Genomic DNA, 13,112 nt, shown 5'->3' on the forward strand with positions numbered 1-13,112 from the left:
TCAACAAGGTGGTACATTGCTTTCATGTTTCAGCTCTCAGACTACAGAGTCCTTTGCGCAGTCTGTTTAGTGCCATGTTTTTTGCGCTTCTGTGCCTTTTGTTGATGACTTGGATATTTAAAGTGATCCCCAAGCATAGCACTGAAGTGCTATGTAGTCTTCTTAAATGCGAGAAGGCTGTGGGGAAGGCATACAGAGAAAATGCATGTGTTAGATACGCTTTGTTCAAGTGTGAGTTAGCGTGCTGTTGAGTTAAATGTTAGTGAATCAACAAATGATGTCTTTAGACAAAAACTCACATAAATCAAGGTCATGAGTTGATCATTTGATGAAAACACATGACCAGAAGCTTGGAAGAACCTAACCCTGTTTTTCCTACTTGTTCAGTATCTCTCAGTTTTCTTTGCAGGTTTATAGAACATAACTACAGTAAGTATGAGAACAACTATACTCACTAGTTCTCAAAATTATGAGTTGCTTCTCTAACATTCTCTAAAGCAGTGGTTCTTATTGAAGGGCAGTTGTGTCCCTGGGGGACCACTGGAATGTCCAGAGAGCTTTTGATTGTTGCAATTTAAAAGGGAGGGAGTGAGTGTGCTACTAGAATTTAGTGAGCAGAGGGCAGAGATGTTTCTAAACATCCTGCAATGCTCAGGACAGTCCCCCAAACAAAGAATTATCAGGACTAAAATATCAAAATACAGGTAGTGCTGAAGTTGAGAAACTGCTCTAAAGGTGAATAATGAGTATTTCCTAAGTATCACTATGAATGCAACAGTTGATATTTCAGTTCATTTAAGTCATTTGTTAAGATTATTCTTTTGCAAATGTCCAAACATATAAAAATGTAGAACTCACTAATGGGTTTGCAGTCAAGTATCACTCAGCTACAGTGGTTACCAATTTATGACCAATCTTTTCTCCTCACTACCCCCCACCCTCAATCTGGATTATTTTGGAGTAATTCCAATACTTCATATTGCTTCATCTGTAAATATATCAGTATATTTCTCTAAAGAATGGCAACTCCTTTTTGTAAATATAACCAAGTTGTCATTGTCACAAATGAGAAATGACTTAGTATCAAATATCCACTCAGTATTCTCATTTTCCTGATTGTCTTACAGATTTTTGATGTAGTTTTTTGAGATCCAAGTAAAGCTCATCCATTGCAATCTTTTGCTGTGTCTCTTTCTTTTAAGCTATAGATTTCGTACCATCGTTTTTTCTTGTAATTCCTTGTTGAAAACAAACACGGATTGCTTTGTCTGAGAGTTTTCCACTTTCTGGGTTTTGCTGGAGCCCCAGTGGTTGCATTCGGTGTTTCTCTGTTGTCTGAATTTCCTCTTGATTGGCAGTTAGGTCTAGAGGCTTGCTCAGATTTAGGTTCTGCTTTTTGGCAAGAATACTTTATAGATGGTGTTGTACAATTCCGCATCAGGGAATGCACAATTCTTTCTTTTGGAGTTAGGCCTAGGCCATCGATTATTGAATTCTCGGCCTTTCACCTTTTGGTTTGGCACCGCTGAGGACCACTACCTAAATCTGTTCATTGTGACATGACTATAACGTGGTGATAATCCAAGTCTATAATTCCTGCCATCATTATCAGACGGAATTCCTCTCTAAAGGAAAACATTTTCTTTTCGGCTGTTTGGCAACCCAGAACGTCAATTCCTCAAGGAAAGGTGGGAGAAGTATTGGTCCTTTCTCTTTGTTGTAGAATGAGGTACATCTCTCGCATCCCCGAAAGGTTTGCTTTTTAAAATATCACCATAGATGCATGGATCTCTAACATATTTGATGTGTTTCAATCTTCTGCATTCTTCTTACAACAAGCTGTCCAATCTTTGGCCAGTGGGATGCTCTTCATGTCTTTCTGATATGACTCCTGTAGTCTCTGCAGACTCCCTTGTTTTTGGCATGACAAGTTGTTTCAAACCCACTTTGTGTGTTTTCTACCCCTGGCTTAGAATCAGCTGTTTCTCCAGAGGAGCCCCAGTCCTCTTGTGGCTATTTTGAGACCACATTCTGGGTACTCAAGGCCCTTACTGCTGCTAGGTTGGTCTTTGTTTCCAGACTTTTTTAGTGAGCAGAGCTAGGAAATGTGATTTTTTTTTTCCCCTGAGAGAAAATATGAATATAGCTATTTTTAGTTCAAATTTAGAACAAGGTTTTACTTTTTCAACTTTATATTTGTATTGTTTTTACTTAAGTCAAAAATTTTGGCTTATGATATTAACATCACTTACCTATCTTTTGCTGCTATGTATAATACTTACAGTGTAGAAATGATAATATTGCTACCAACAGTGTGACTGCCTGAAAAACAAAGCTGTCTTTGTAATTCTTTTTCATTTTTGTATTTGTGTTTTTTGTTTTTTGCCTTTGGCCACACTGTGTGACTTATGGGACCTTAGTTCCTTGGCCAGGGATTGAACCTGGACCCACGGCAGTGAGAGTGTGGATTCCTAACCACTGGGCCACCAGGGATTTTTGTCCTTAGGATGTAGCCTCCTAGAAATTTATAGTCACGTTTCTCTATTCTCAAGAACACTGGAACAAGGGTTTTTTGGGGTTTTTTTTTAGTACCAACTCAGTAGGTATCTTTGTTTTATCTTGCTTTTAGTTTTCAGGGATTGCTTTGTAAAGCATTTATATATACATATACATATACATATACATATATATATATATATATATATATATATATATACACACACTTATTTTTAAAATGTTTGCATGGTTCCAAAGTCAAAACTATAAAACGGGGAGCAGTCAGGAAGGTCCCCGTCTCATCTCCACCCTGTTTCTTTGCTTACTCTTAAGGTAACTATTTGTATTAGTTTTTGGTTTATTCTTCTACAGTTAATATTTTCAATGTAAACAAATATTTTATATATTCTTATTTTCCCTTTTACTGTAGAAAAATCCCTGCTTACTGTACACACTGTTCTTTATTTTGCTGTTTTTTTACTTGAATGAAATCTTCATCACTCTGTAGTAGAGTATCATGATATTCCTTATTTATTTACTTACTTACATTCGTGCAGTGGCACAGTAGTCCTTTGTGTGGGTGACCATATTTTATTCAGGTAGTCTTCTTTGTCTACTCGGAATGCCATAGCAAACTAACACAGACTGGGTGGCTTAAAAAACAGAAATTTATTTCCTCACAGTTCCGAAAGCTGGCAGTCCGAGATCAGAGTGCCAGCACAGTCGGGCTCTGGTGAGGACTCTCTGGGTCTGTTGATGGCCGCCTCTGCACCCTCACGTGGAGGAGAGACGGAGAGCAAGCTCTCCAGCGTCTCTTCTGATAAGGGCACTAATCCCATCATGAGGGTCCCCCTCTTCTAACCTTCATCTCTACCTAATTACGTCCCAAAGGCTCATCTTCAAATACCATCACACTGGGGGTTCTTAGGACTTTGACATAACACTGCTACGTGAGTCTAGTAGGACTGCTGTAACAAAATAACACAGACTGGGTGGCTTAAAGAGTATAAATTTTTTTTTTTTTTTTTCAGTTGTGGAGGCCAGAGTTCTGCAATCAGGTACTGTCAGGGTTGGTTTCTAGAGAAGCCTCTTTCTGGCTTGTAGATGGCCCTGTTCTTGCTGTGGTCTTAGATGCCCTTTCCGCCATGTGTATTCTTAGAGAGAGGGAGAGAGTCCCCTTTTGTCAGTTCCTCTTATAAGGACAGCAGTCCTGTCAGATTAAGGTCCCACCCTATGACCTCACATATTAACCTTTTTACCTCCTTATAGACCCTATCCAAATACAGACACATTGGGATTAAGGCTTCAACACAGAAATCTGGGGAGACGCAGTTCAGTCCAAAACACCTCCCACTGATGGACTTTGGAGTTGCATGCATAATTTGGTACCCATGTCATTTTGTCTTTTTGCCAGTCTGTCTTTGGAAATAATTCCTAGACATGGGCTTCTTGGATCAAAGAGTAAATGCATATGTAATTTTGCTAGGTGTTGCCAAATTCTCTTACACAAGAGTTATATCATTTTGCCTTCCCAGCTACAGTGTATGAAAGTACCTTCAGTTCAGTCCAGTCCATCAGTCATGTCCAACTCTGTGACCCCATGGACTGCTGCACACCAGGCTTGCCTGTCCATCACCAGCTCCTGGAGCTTGCTCAGACTTATGTCCATCAAGTCGGTGATGCCATCCAACCATCTTTCCTCTGTTGTCCCCTTCTCCTCCTGCCTTCAATCTTTCCCAGCATCAGGGTCTTTTCCAGTGAGGCAGTCCAGCAGTCCTTCGCATCAGGTGACCAAAGTACTGGAGCTTCAGCTTCAGCATCAGTCCTTCCAATGAATATTCAGGGTTGATTTCTTTTAGGAACAACTGGTTTGATATCCTTGCAGTCCAAGGGACTCTCAAGCATCTTCTCCAACACCACAGTTCAAAAGCATCAATTCTTTGGCACTCAGCATTCTTTATGGTCCCACTGTCACATCCATACTTGACTACTGGAAAAACCATAGCTTTGACTAGACGGACCTTTGTCAGCAAAGTAATGTCTCTGCTTTTTAATATGCTGTCTAGGTTTGCCGTAGCTTTTCTTCCAAGGAGTAAGTGTCTTTTAATTTCATGGCTGCAATCACCATCTGCAGTGAGTTTGGAGCCCAAGAAAATAGTCTGACACTGTTTCCATGGTTTCCCCATCTATTCGCCATGAAGTGATGGGACTGGATGCCATGATCTTCATTCTTTGAATGTTGAGTTTTAAGCCAGCTTTTTCACTCTCCTCTTTCACTTTCATCAAGAGGCGTTTTAGTTCCTCTTCACTTTCTGCCATAAGGGTGGTGTCATCTGCATATCTGAGGTTATTGATATTTCTCCCAGCAATTTTGATTCCCGCTTGTGCTTTCTCCACCCAGCATTTTGCATGATGTACTCTGCATGTAAGTTAAATAAGCAGGGTGACAATATGCAGCCTTGACACACTCCTTTCCCTTGTAGGCTCACTAATAGAATATATTGTCAAGCTTCTTGATTGTTCCCAAGCTGGTAGTTAAGAAGTGGTATCTCAGTGAAATCTTAATTTGCATTTCTAGTAGGGGTAAGGTTGAGCATCTTTTCAAATGTGTAAGAATTGTGTGCATGTTCTTCTTTGAACTATCTATTCATACCTTCTGTTGAATAGTTGACTTGGTTACAGTAGCAGATGACCAAATTATAGCAGTGGAATTCTTTAACAACAGATTTATTTCTCACTCTTATTATCCAGCCCCTATGTGGAGCATACTGTTATCACAGCAGAGGGAAAAGCAAGGCTGCTGGTGGAAACTTGCAGTGATTCCGCTGATGATTCTGTCACATCCACTCACATGCCATTGCTCAGAGCAAGTCATGTGGCCAAACCCCTCCCAGGGGAGTAAGGGAGGCTTCATATATTCTCCCCAAGGAGGTCCTACAGGCTCCATGACAGGAAGGCAGGGCAGGAAAATATAAAATCCTCTTGTGCAAATTTCTGTAGAAGATTCTCTCACATCACAAAAGTTATAATTTACTTATGTTTGTGTAAACATTTAAACAAGTGTCCATCTGATGTATGGGGGGTAAGCTCTTTGTGAATGTTGTTGCTGTTTAGTTGCTAAATCGTGTCCGACTCTTTTGCAACCCCACTTGCCATAGCCTGCCAGGCTTCTCTGTCCATGGAATTCTCCAGGCAAGAATGCTGGAGTGGGTTGCTGTGCCCTCTTCCAGGGGATCTACCCAACCCAGGGATCAAACTCACATCTCCTGCTTTGCATTTCAGGTGGATTCTTTACCGCTGAGCCACCTGGGAAGCCCAAGCTTTTTGTGGATAGGACTATATTATATCCCCAATACTGAGCACATTCTCTGACATATACTAAAGAATCTATGAATAGTTTTGAATGAGTAATTATAATTATCTTTTCCTGAATTTTCAAATATTAATCTTAGGTTTTCGTGGCTTAATATATGATAACAAAACGGAATCTATGAGGACAATTAACCTCCTTCAACGAATGAATATTTACCAAGAGGTTTTTCTCAGTATTTTGTATAGAGTTCTACCCATACAGGTATGTTGTGATCTGTGACATTGAATTTAATATCAGATGAAAGTAAAAGTGTTGAAATGTTTCACATAGGTTTTTCTGATCTTCAGCTGTCTTGATATAAAAACAGTATGCTAATTTTCTCCTTACATATTGTGAATTTTGCTTTTTATATTTTATAAGATATTTTTACATATAGATACTTCAAGGCTTATAAGTGTGCAGTTTGAAAGATGGTAAATATTTTCAATTGGAAATATGTAATCACTCCTCATTTACCTTTGAATTAAAAAAAAAAAAACCTGGAAGATTAGCAGATCACAGTGACCCTCCTCACCTAAATAAGGGAATGCTAGACAAAATTAGGTGTAAAACTTTTCTGAAGCCAAAGTCCTCAGGAACTTCCCTCTTCTGCTCTTGATACTGAGAAAGAAGGCTGCTAGCACACTTTTACATGGGCAGGAGTGATGTATGCTTATTTCTTGGAATTAATACCAAACTTCTAAATACTAAATTTCCACTGGCATGTTTTTTAAGTGGCAATGAGTAGGAGTAGGAGTTCTGTAACAAACATTTTTTTAATCATTCCCTTTTACAGAAATATATAGAGCCAGTTTATTTTTATATCTACACCTTATTTGGACTCCAAGCAATTTACGTCACAGCTCTTTACGTAACCAGCTGGCTCCTGAGCGGCACGTGGCTGTCAGGACTGTTAGCAGCCTTCTGGTACGTCACAAACAGGTGAGTTGGAGTCAGTATTCCTTTCTCCCTTTCTAAACTGTAAGTTTGGGAAGTGAAGTTACTTCATTTCCAGTTTAAAGAAGGTTGTTCTTCCACATTTGGGTGACAGTGTTTTCTCTTTGGGGAAGCCCTGGTGGCTCAGCAGTAAAGAAGCCACCTGCAATGCCAGAGACATGGGTCTGATCCCTGGGTTGGGAAGATCCCTTGGAGAAGAAATGGGTAACCCCCTCCAGTATTCTTGCCTGGAAAATTCGATGAACAGAGGAGCCTGGCATGATACAGTCCATGGAGTGGAAAAAGAATCGGACACGACTTGGTGACTAAACAACCACCATTTTCTCTTTGGGTTACCTCGTGAAGTTTTTATCTAGTAACATAGAAAGTCCTACTTCTGTATTAATATATCTATAACTGAGGAATAAAACATTGAAAGTCAAAAGAATCATCTATAATAGTCCCAATCCTGTTACTAACTTGCTATATGATTAATATTTCTCTAGTCATCAATCTCATCTCTTAAAGGTTTAATAATATCTTTATTATCAACCTCAAAAGATTGTGCGGACCTCCTAATTAGCAAAGCATAAAGCACTGTATAAACGTAAGGAAGTTCTTACATTATTTAATTAATATATATTAATTTCCAAATACCAGAGCATTATGAAATAACATCTTAAAAAAACATATTCAATATATATCAAATTATTGCCTGACCTGTAAAAGCAGCATCAATATTCAGTATCAGTCTTAAAATTTGAACATGAGTTCTAATACTGGTTCAGTTCAGTTCAGTTCAGTCACTCAGTTGTGTCTGACTCTGCGACCCCATGAATCGCAGCACGCCAGGCCTCCCTGTCCATCACCAACTCCCGGAGTTCACTTAAACTCAAGTCCATCGAGTCGGTGATGCCATCCAGCCATCTCATCCTCTGTCATCCCCTTTTCCTCCTGCCCCCAATCCCTCCCAGCATCAGAGTCTTTTCCAATGAGTCAACTCTTCTCATGAGGTGGCCAAAGTATTGGAGTTTCAGCTTTAGCATCATTCCTTCCAAAGAACACCCAGGGCTGATCTCCTTTAGAATGGACTGGTTGGATCTCCTTGCAGTCAAAGGGACTCTCAAGAGTCTTCTCCAACACCACAGTTCAAAAGCATCAATTCTTCAGCACTCAGCTTTCTTCACAGTCCAACTCTCACATCCATACATGACCACTGGAAAAACCATAGTCTTGACTAGACAGACCTTTGTTGGCAAAATAATGTCTCTGCTTTTGAATATACTATCTAGGTTGATCATAACTTTTCTTCCAAGGAGCAAGCGTCTTTTAATTTCATGGCTGCAGTCACCATCTGCAGTGATTTTGGAGCCCCCCAAAATAAAGTCTGACGCTGTTTCCACTGTTTCCCCATCTATTTCCCATGAAGTGATGGGACCAGATGCCATGATCTTCATTTTCTGAATGTTGAGCTTTAAACCAACTTTTTCACTCTCCACTTTCACTTTCATCAAGAGGCTTTTTAGTTCCTCTTCACTTTCTGCCGTAAGGGTGGTTTTCTCTGCATATCTCAGGTTATTGATATTTCTCCCGGCACTCTTGATTCCAGCTTGTGCTTCTTCCAGCCCAGTGTTTCTCATGATGTACTCTGCATAGAAGTTAAATAAGCAGGGTGACAATATACAGCCTTGACATACTCCTTTTCCTATCTGGAACCAGTCTGTTGTTCCATGTCCAGTTCTAACTGTTGCTTCCTGACCTGCGTATAGGTTTCTCAAGAGGCAGGTCAGGTGGTCTGGTATTCCCATCTCTTTCAGAATTTTCCACAGTTTATTGTGATCCACACAGTCAAAGGCTTTGGCATAGTCAATAAAGCAGAAATAAATATTTTTCTGGAACTCTTGCTTTTTTGATGATCCTGGTTAATCCTCAACAAATTACTTTTTATTATAACATTATGAGTGGTTACTATATGCCAGGCACTCTACATTAGTGCTTTATGTGTATTATTTTAGCAACCTTATAGTGTAGGTACTATTATTATTACTATTTCAGAGATGAGGTAATTGAAGCTTAAAAGGTTGAGTTTTATAGTATATATTATATATATAAATATATGTAAAAGGTTAAGTTACATGCATAGGCATGTATATGAGACTATTTATTAGGTATATATACTTATATAGAAAGGTATACACACACACACACGGAGCTAAGTTTTAATCAAAATTCAGATGCAAAGTATGAGACCGCTGTGTTATGCTGCTTCTTAACATTTTAATCTAACATATAATTCCTGCTAAAAGTCAAATTTGCTTCTATTAAAAGTAAATAAGAGACATTTGTTGGATACCTAGTGTGTGTAGGAATGGTTCTTGGTACTGGGTATACAAACTTGAAAACTATTCTTGCCCTCTGGGGGTTCACATTCTAGCAGGGGTGGGTCAAGCAGTTTTTACCAGTATTTTTTAAATTTATTTATTTTTTATTGAAGGATAAGTGCTTTACAGAATTTTGTTATTTTCTGTCAAACCTCAACATGAATCAGCCATAGGTATACATATATCCCCTCCCTTTTGAAACTCCCTCCCATCTCCCTCTCCACCCCACCCCACCCCTCTAGGTTGATGCAGAGCCCCTGTTTGAGTTTCCTGAGCCATATACCAAATTCCCGTTGGCTATCTATTTTACATAGGTAATGTAAGTTTCCATGTTACTCTTTCCACACAGCTCACCCTCTCCTTCCCCCTCCACATGTCCATAATTCTATTCTCTATGTCTGTTTCTCCATTGTTGCCCTGTAAAAAAATTCTTCAGTACCATTTTTATGTATTATTAATCAATGACAAAATTAAGACTCGAGTATAAAACACTACCAGTTTCACCCCTGTCTGCCTGTGGACAGGTTATTTAAATTTTCTCAATGACAGTTTTATGTTACAGGGATGATGATAAGGACAAATTAGTGAGAACCAAGAACCAAAATCTAAATATATTTAATGTAATACATCTTTCACTTCAGGAAATCTTTGAGGTAGTGATAGTAAAAATTACCCTTTTGGCCTTTGTGTTTTCCATGTACAGAATAGATACCACAAGGGTGGAGTTTACCATCCCCCTGAGAGAGAATTGGGCGCTGCCATTCTTTGCAATCCAGATAGCAGCAATTACATACTTCCTGAGACCAAACTTACAGCCTCTTTCTCAAGTAAGTTTTTACAATCCTTTGTGTCTATTTTTAGTTCTCCAATGTTATCTTAGAAGCTTCAGAAAATGTGATGTTCATAGTGTCCCAGTGTCTGTTGATAATTCTTATTCCACGACTAGCTTTTTAACTTTTTTTCCAAGCCTTTCCCTACTTTACAAAGAAAATGTTTTCATTTTTGATGTTAAAAATGTTCTTTGTATCATCTGCCCTTAAATAGTTGCAGCAAACCCACACAAAATTTCTGCAGAGCTGTCAGAATTTTTAAGCGATTGCTCTTGAGATGTGACTTGGTGCATTATCGCCTCTATGATAATATGGCGTACACACACTGTATGTGAATATTTATATGCAAAGTGTCACTTTAGGATATTTAGAGCATAAGTAACAAATGCAAGAGTTTTCAGAGCAACATTATATAGTTTTTTTCTGTTTTGTTTATAGAGATATTGGCTGCTCTTGAGAACACTTGTCTGAGAGGCTTTTTATTAGTAGAGACGTGTAAATTATATAAGATTTTCTTTTTACAGAGGCTGACACTTCTTGCCATTTTCATATCAACTTTTCTCTTTAGTCTAACATGGCAATTTAATCAATTTATGATGCTGATGCAAGCATTAGTGCTGTTCATACTGGACTCCCTAGACATGTTGCCAGCAATGAAGGTAAGCTTTGCTTTCTCTTCTCAGTTGAGATGGTCATTGTTTAATGTTTTATATCATAGAATGAGCTCAAAATATGCACATGCTTAATGATAAAGTTGAAGCTGCTTCGTAACTGCAATGTAAATATGTTGTGGTCAGTTGAAGTTGAGTAATTTATACAGCCTAGTTTGATGATTTTAACTTTTGTCCTTATTTTACATTAAAAGACATATTTATTTGGAGCACTAGTGTCTGAGTCAGTGGTCCTTTATAGAGTTTACTTAAATGTTAAAATATAGGACAGCTGTCTTAAAATGCATTACTGTGTATTGCCCCATCCTTTTTCCTCCTAAGGAGATCAGTGGATGTATAACAACTTTTCTGTGGTACTTTATAAAATTTTCATAGTAGCATTTACCAGTGTGGGGTCTGAATCCCTATTGATTGGCCAGAGGCCACCTATGAAATAAGGAAATTATGAAGGAAAGCGCTGTCTGTCTCCCAGGGTGTGCTGCTGTCATTTAACTGCATGGTTTTTGTCACGTGCAGAAATATGTTATAATGTATTGTGTCTAATTTTAACTTGCTCATAGTTACTATTCTAAAGTAAAGTACATAAAGTAAAGTATATAAAGTGAATATTCTTAAGTATTTCCCAAGTACAATGAAATATTATCTCCAGACCTAGGGCAGCAATATAATCTAATAGAGAAGAGTTAAGCTCACATATTCCATGTCCGAAGAGGTGTAGCACTCTTTGAAAACTGACTGAATCTGAATTAGGAAATATTAAAATCAGTCAGCACAGAAAACACAGGTGGGAACCCGTATAAGATGTTGTCCCATCCATTGGGAGTTTGCCATCTAACTTGGGAAATGAAGATGTCTATACAATTAGATGTCTAATATATACGTCTATATATCTATATCTCTCCTCTATCTATATGGATAGATGTCAATTGGTAGTAATAATAAGCAATAGAAGTCTAGAAGAGGAAAGTTATTTTTAGGCTAAAAAGGTTTCACAGAAATGAGATGCTCGAGCTGGACAAAAAATGAAGAGAGTAGAATTTGGATGGAGTGTGAGAAAGCAAAATAATGAAGGTAAAATACAGTAAAGAAAGCAGGTGGATAAATAGGAAAAAAATCAAAAAAGAATGGATACTGATATGGGTATAACTGAATCACCTTGCTGTGCACCTAATAGCCAACACATCATTGTTAATCAAGTAAACTCCAACATAAAATAAAAATTTTTTAATTTAGAAAAAATTAAAAAAGCAGGTGGATAAGCGAAAGCTAGAATGTCTATGTGTGTATGTGTATATTTGTGATACTGGATAATAATAATAGAACCCACGTGCCTGTAAAAGCTGTATGTACAAATGAAGCTGAGTCCATTCCTGTCGGTTTGTTTTGGCTTTCCTGTTTTGTTAACTCTTTATACTTAGCTCATGGAGACTTGCAAGTTAAGGGGAAGGACTGCCTAGATGCCTCTGTATTTCTCCTTGTCATACACTCCTAGGCCAGTTGGTGTCTTCATATCACTCCCCCACCCCCGCCAACAAGTACATTCAAAAGAACACTGTACACTTTAACATAAATAAATTGACTTATTAATTAATTAATGGAAGAAATTTAAAAATAAATAACAAGCAATTTTGAAAATATAACTATGAAGTTTTTCTGTAGTATATAATTTTCTCTAGTGTATTTTTACAGTAAGTATCAAAAGCCCAAGAAAATGTGTTTTGTCTTTTCAGCAGACTTGCACTTCTTGAAATTTATCATAAGGAAATAATCAAAGATGCTCATTTTAGTTGCATTGTAATAAGAAAAGTCTGGAAATGACCTAAGTCAATAGCAATAGAGTACTGTTAAATAAACATGTCTTAACTATTAACAGAGTGTTATATAACCATTAGTTTCCCTTCTCCCTTTTTTCCAAAAGTAAAACATGTATATAGAAAGGAAAGTTTCCAGAAATATATACATTAAAGTATTAGCAGTCATCTGATCTGTGGGTGGGGAACATCCCCTGAGGAAGGAAATGACAATCCGCTCTAGTATTCTTGCCTGGGAAATCCCATGGACAGAGGAGTCTCGTGAGCTATAGTCCATGGGGTCGCAAAAGAGTCAGATATGACTTAGCAACTAAACAACAACAAAATGTGCTTAGTACTCTTATTTTCTTTTTGTTCTATAGATCTCTTGAATTTTCCATAATAAACATTTCTTTCTTTTTTTTTTAAATAGAAAACAATAAAAGATACTATTTTGGCACACACAGAAAACTAAAGAATAATACAGCTGACTTATTTTATATTCAGTTCTGAACTTCACCAAACTTTTCATATTTGAAACTCTGTTGGTGTTAGAAGTAGTATCAGAATTTAAGGAGGAACAGTATCATAATGAAAGGATCCTGGCTTATAATACCAAGTTGCTACTATCAGTTCTGAAAATAACTTGCTCTTTA

At 37.9% G+C, this 13,112-nt stretch overlaps 1 protein-coding gene across 3 annotated transcripts in view; it reads left to right on the forward strand.

Moving 5' to 3' along the window:
- Nucleotides 1–13,112, forward strand: part of DPY19L3 (dpy-19 like C-mannosyltransferase 3) — an 81,823-nt gene that overhangs the window by 29,794 nt on the left and 38,917 nt on the right. For all 3 annotated transcript variants that reach the window (XM_069550297.1, XM_069550298.1, XM_069550299.1), the window contains 4 exons: nt 5,949–6,070; nt 6,645–6,790; nt 9,869–9,992; nt 10,520–10,654. In XM_069550297.1, coding sequence (XP_069406398.1) covers nt 5,949–6,070; nt 6,645–6,790; nt 9,869–9,992; nt 10,520–10,654 — 527 coding nt within the window. The remainder of the gene's footprint in view (nt 1–5,948; nt 6,071–6,644; nt 6,791–9,868; nt 9,993–10,519; nt 10,655–13,112) is intronic.

This window comes from Ovis canadensis, chromosome 14, assembly GCF_042477335.2.
Source record: "Ovis canadensis isolate MfBH-ARS-UI-01 breed Bighorn chromosome 14, ARS-UI_OviCan_v2, whole genome shotgun sequence".
Lineage (NCBI taxonomy): Eukaryota > Metazoa > Chordata > Mammalia > Artiodactyla > Bovidae > Ovis > Ovis canadensis.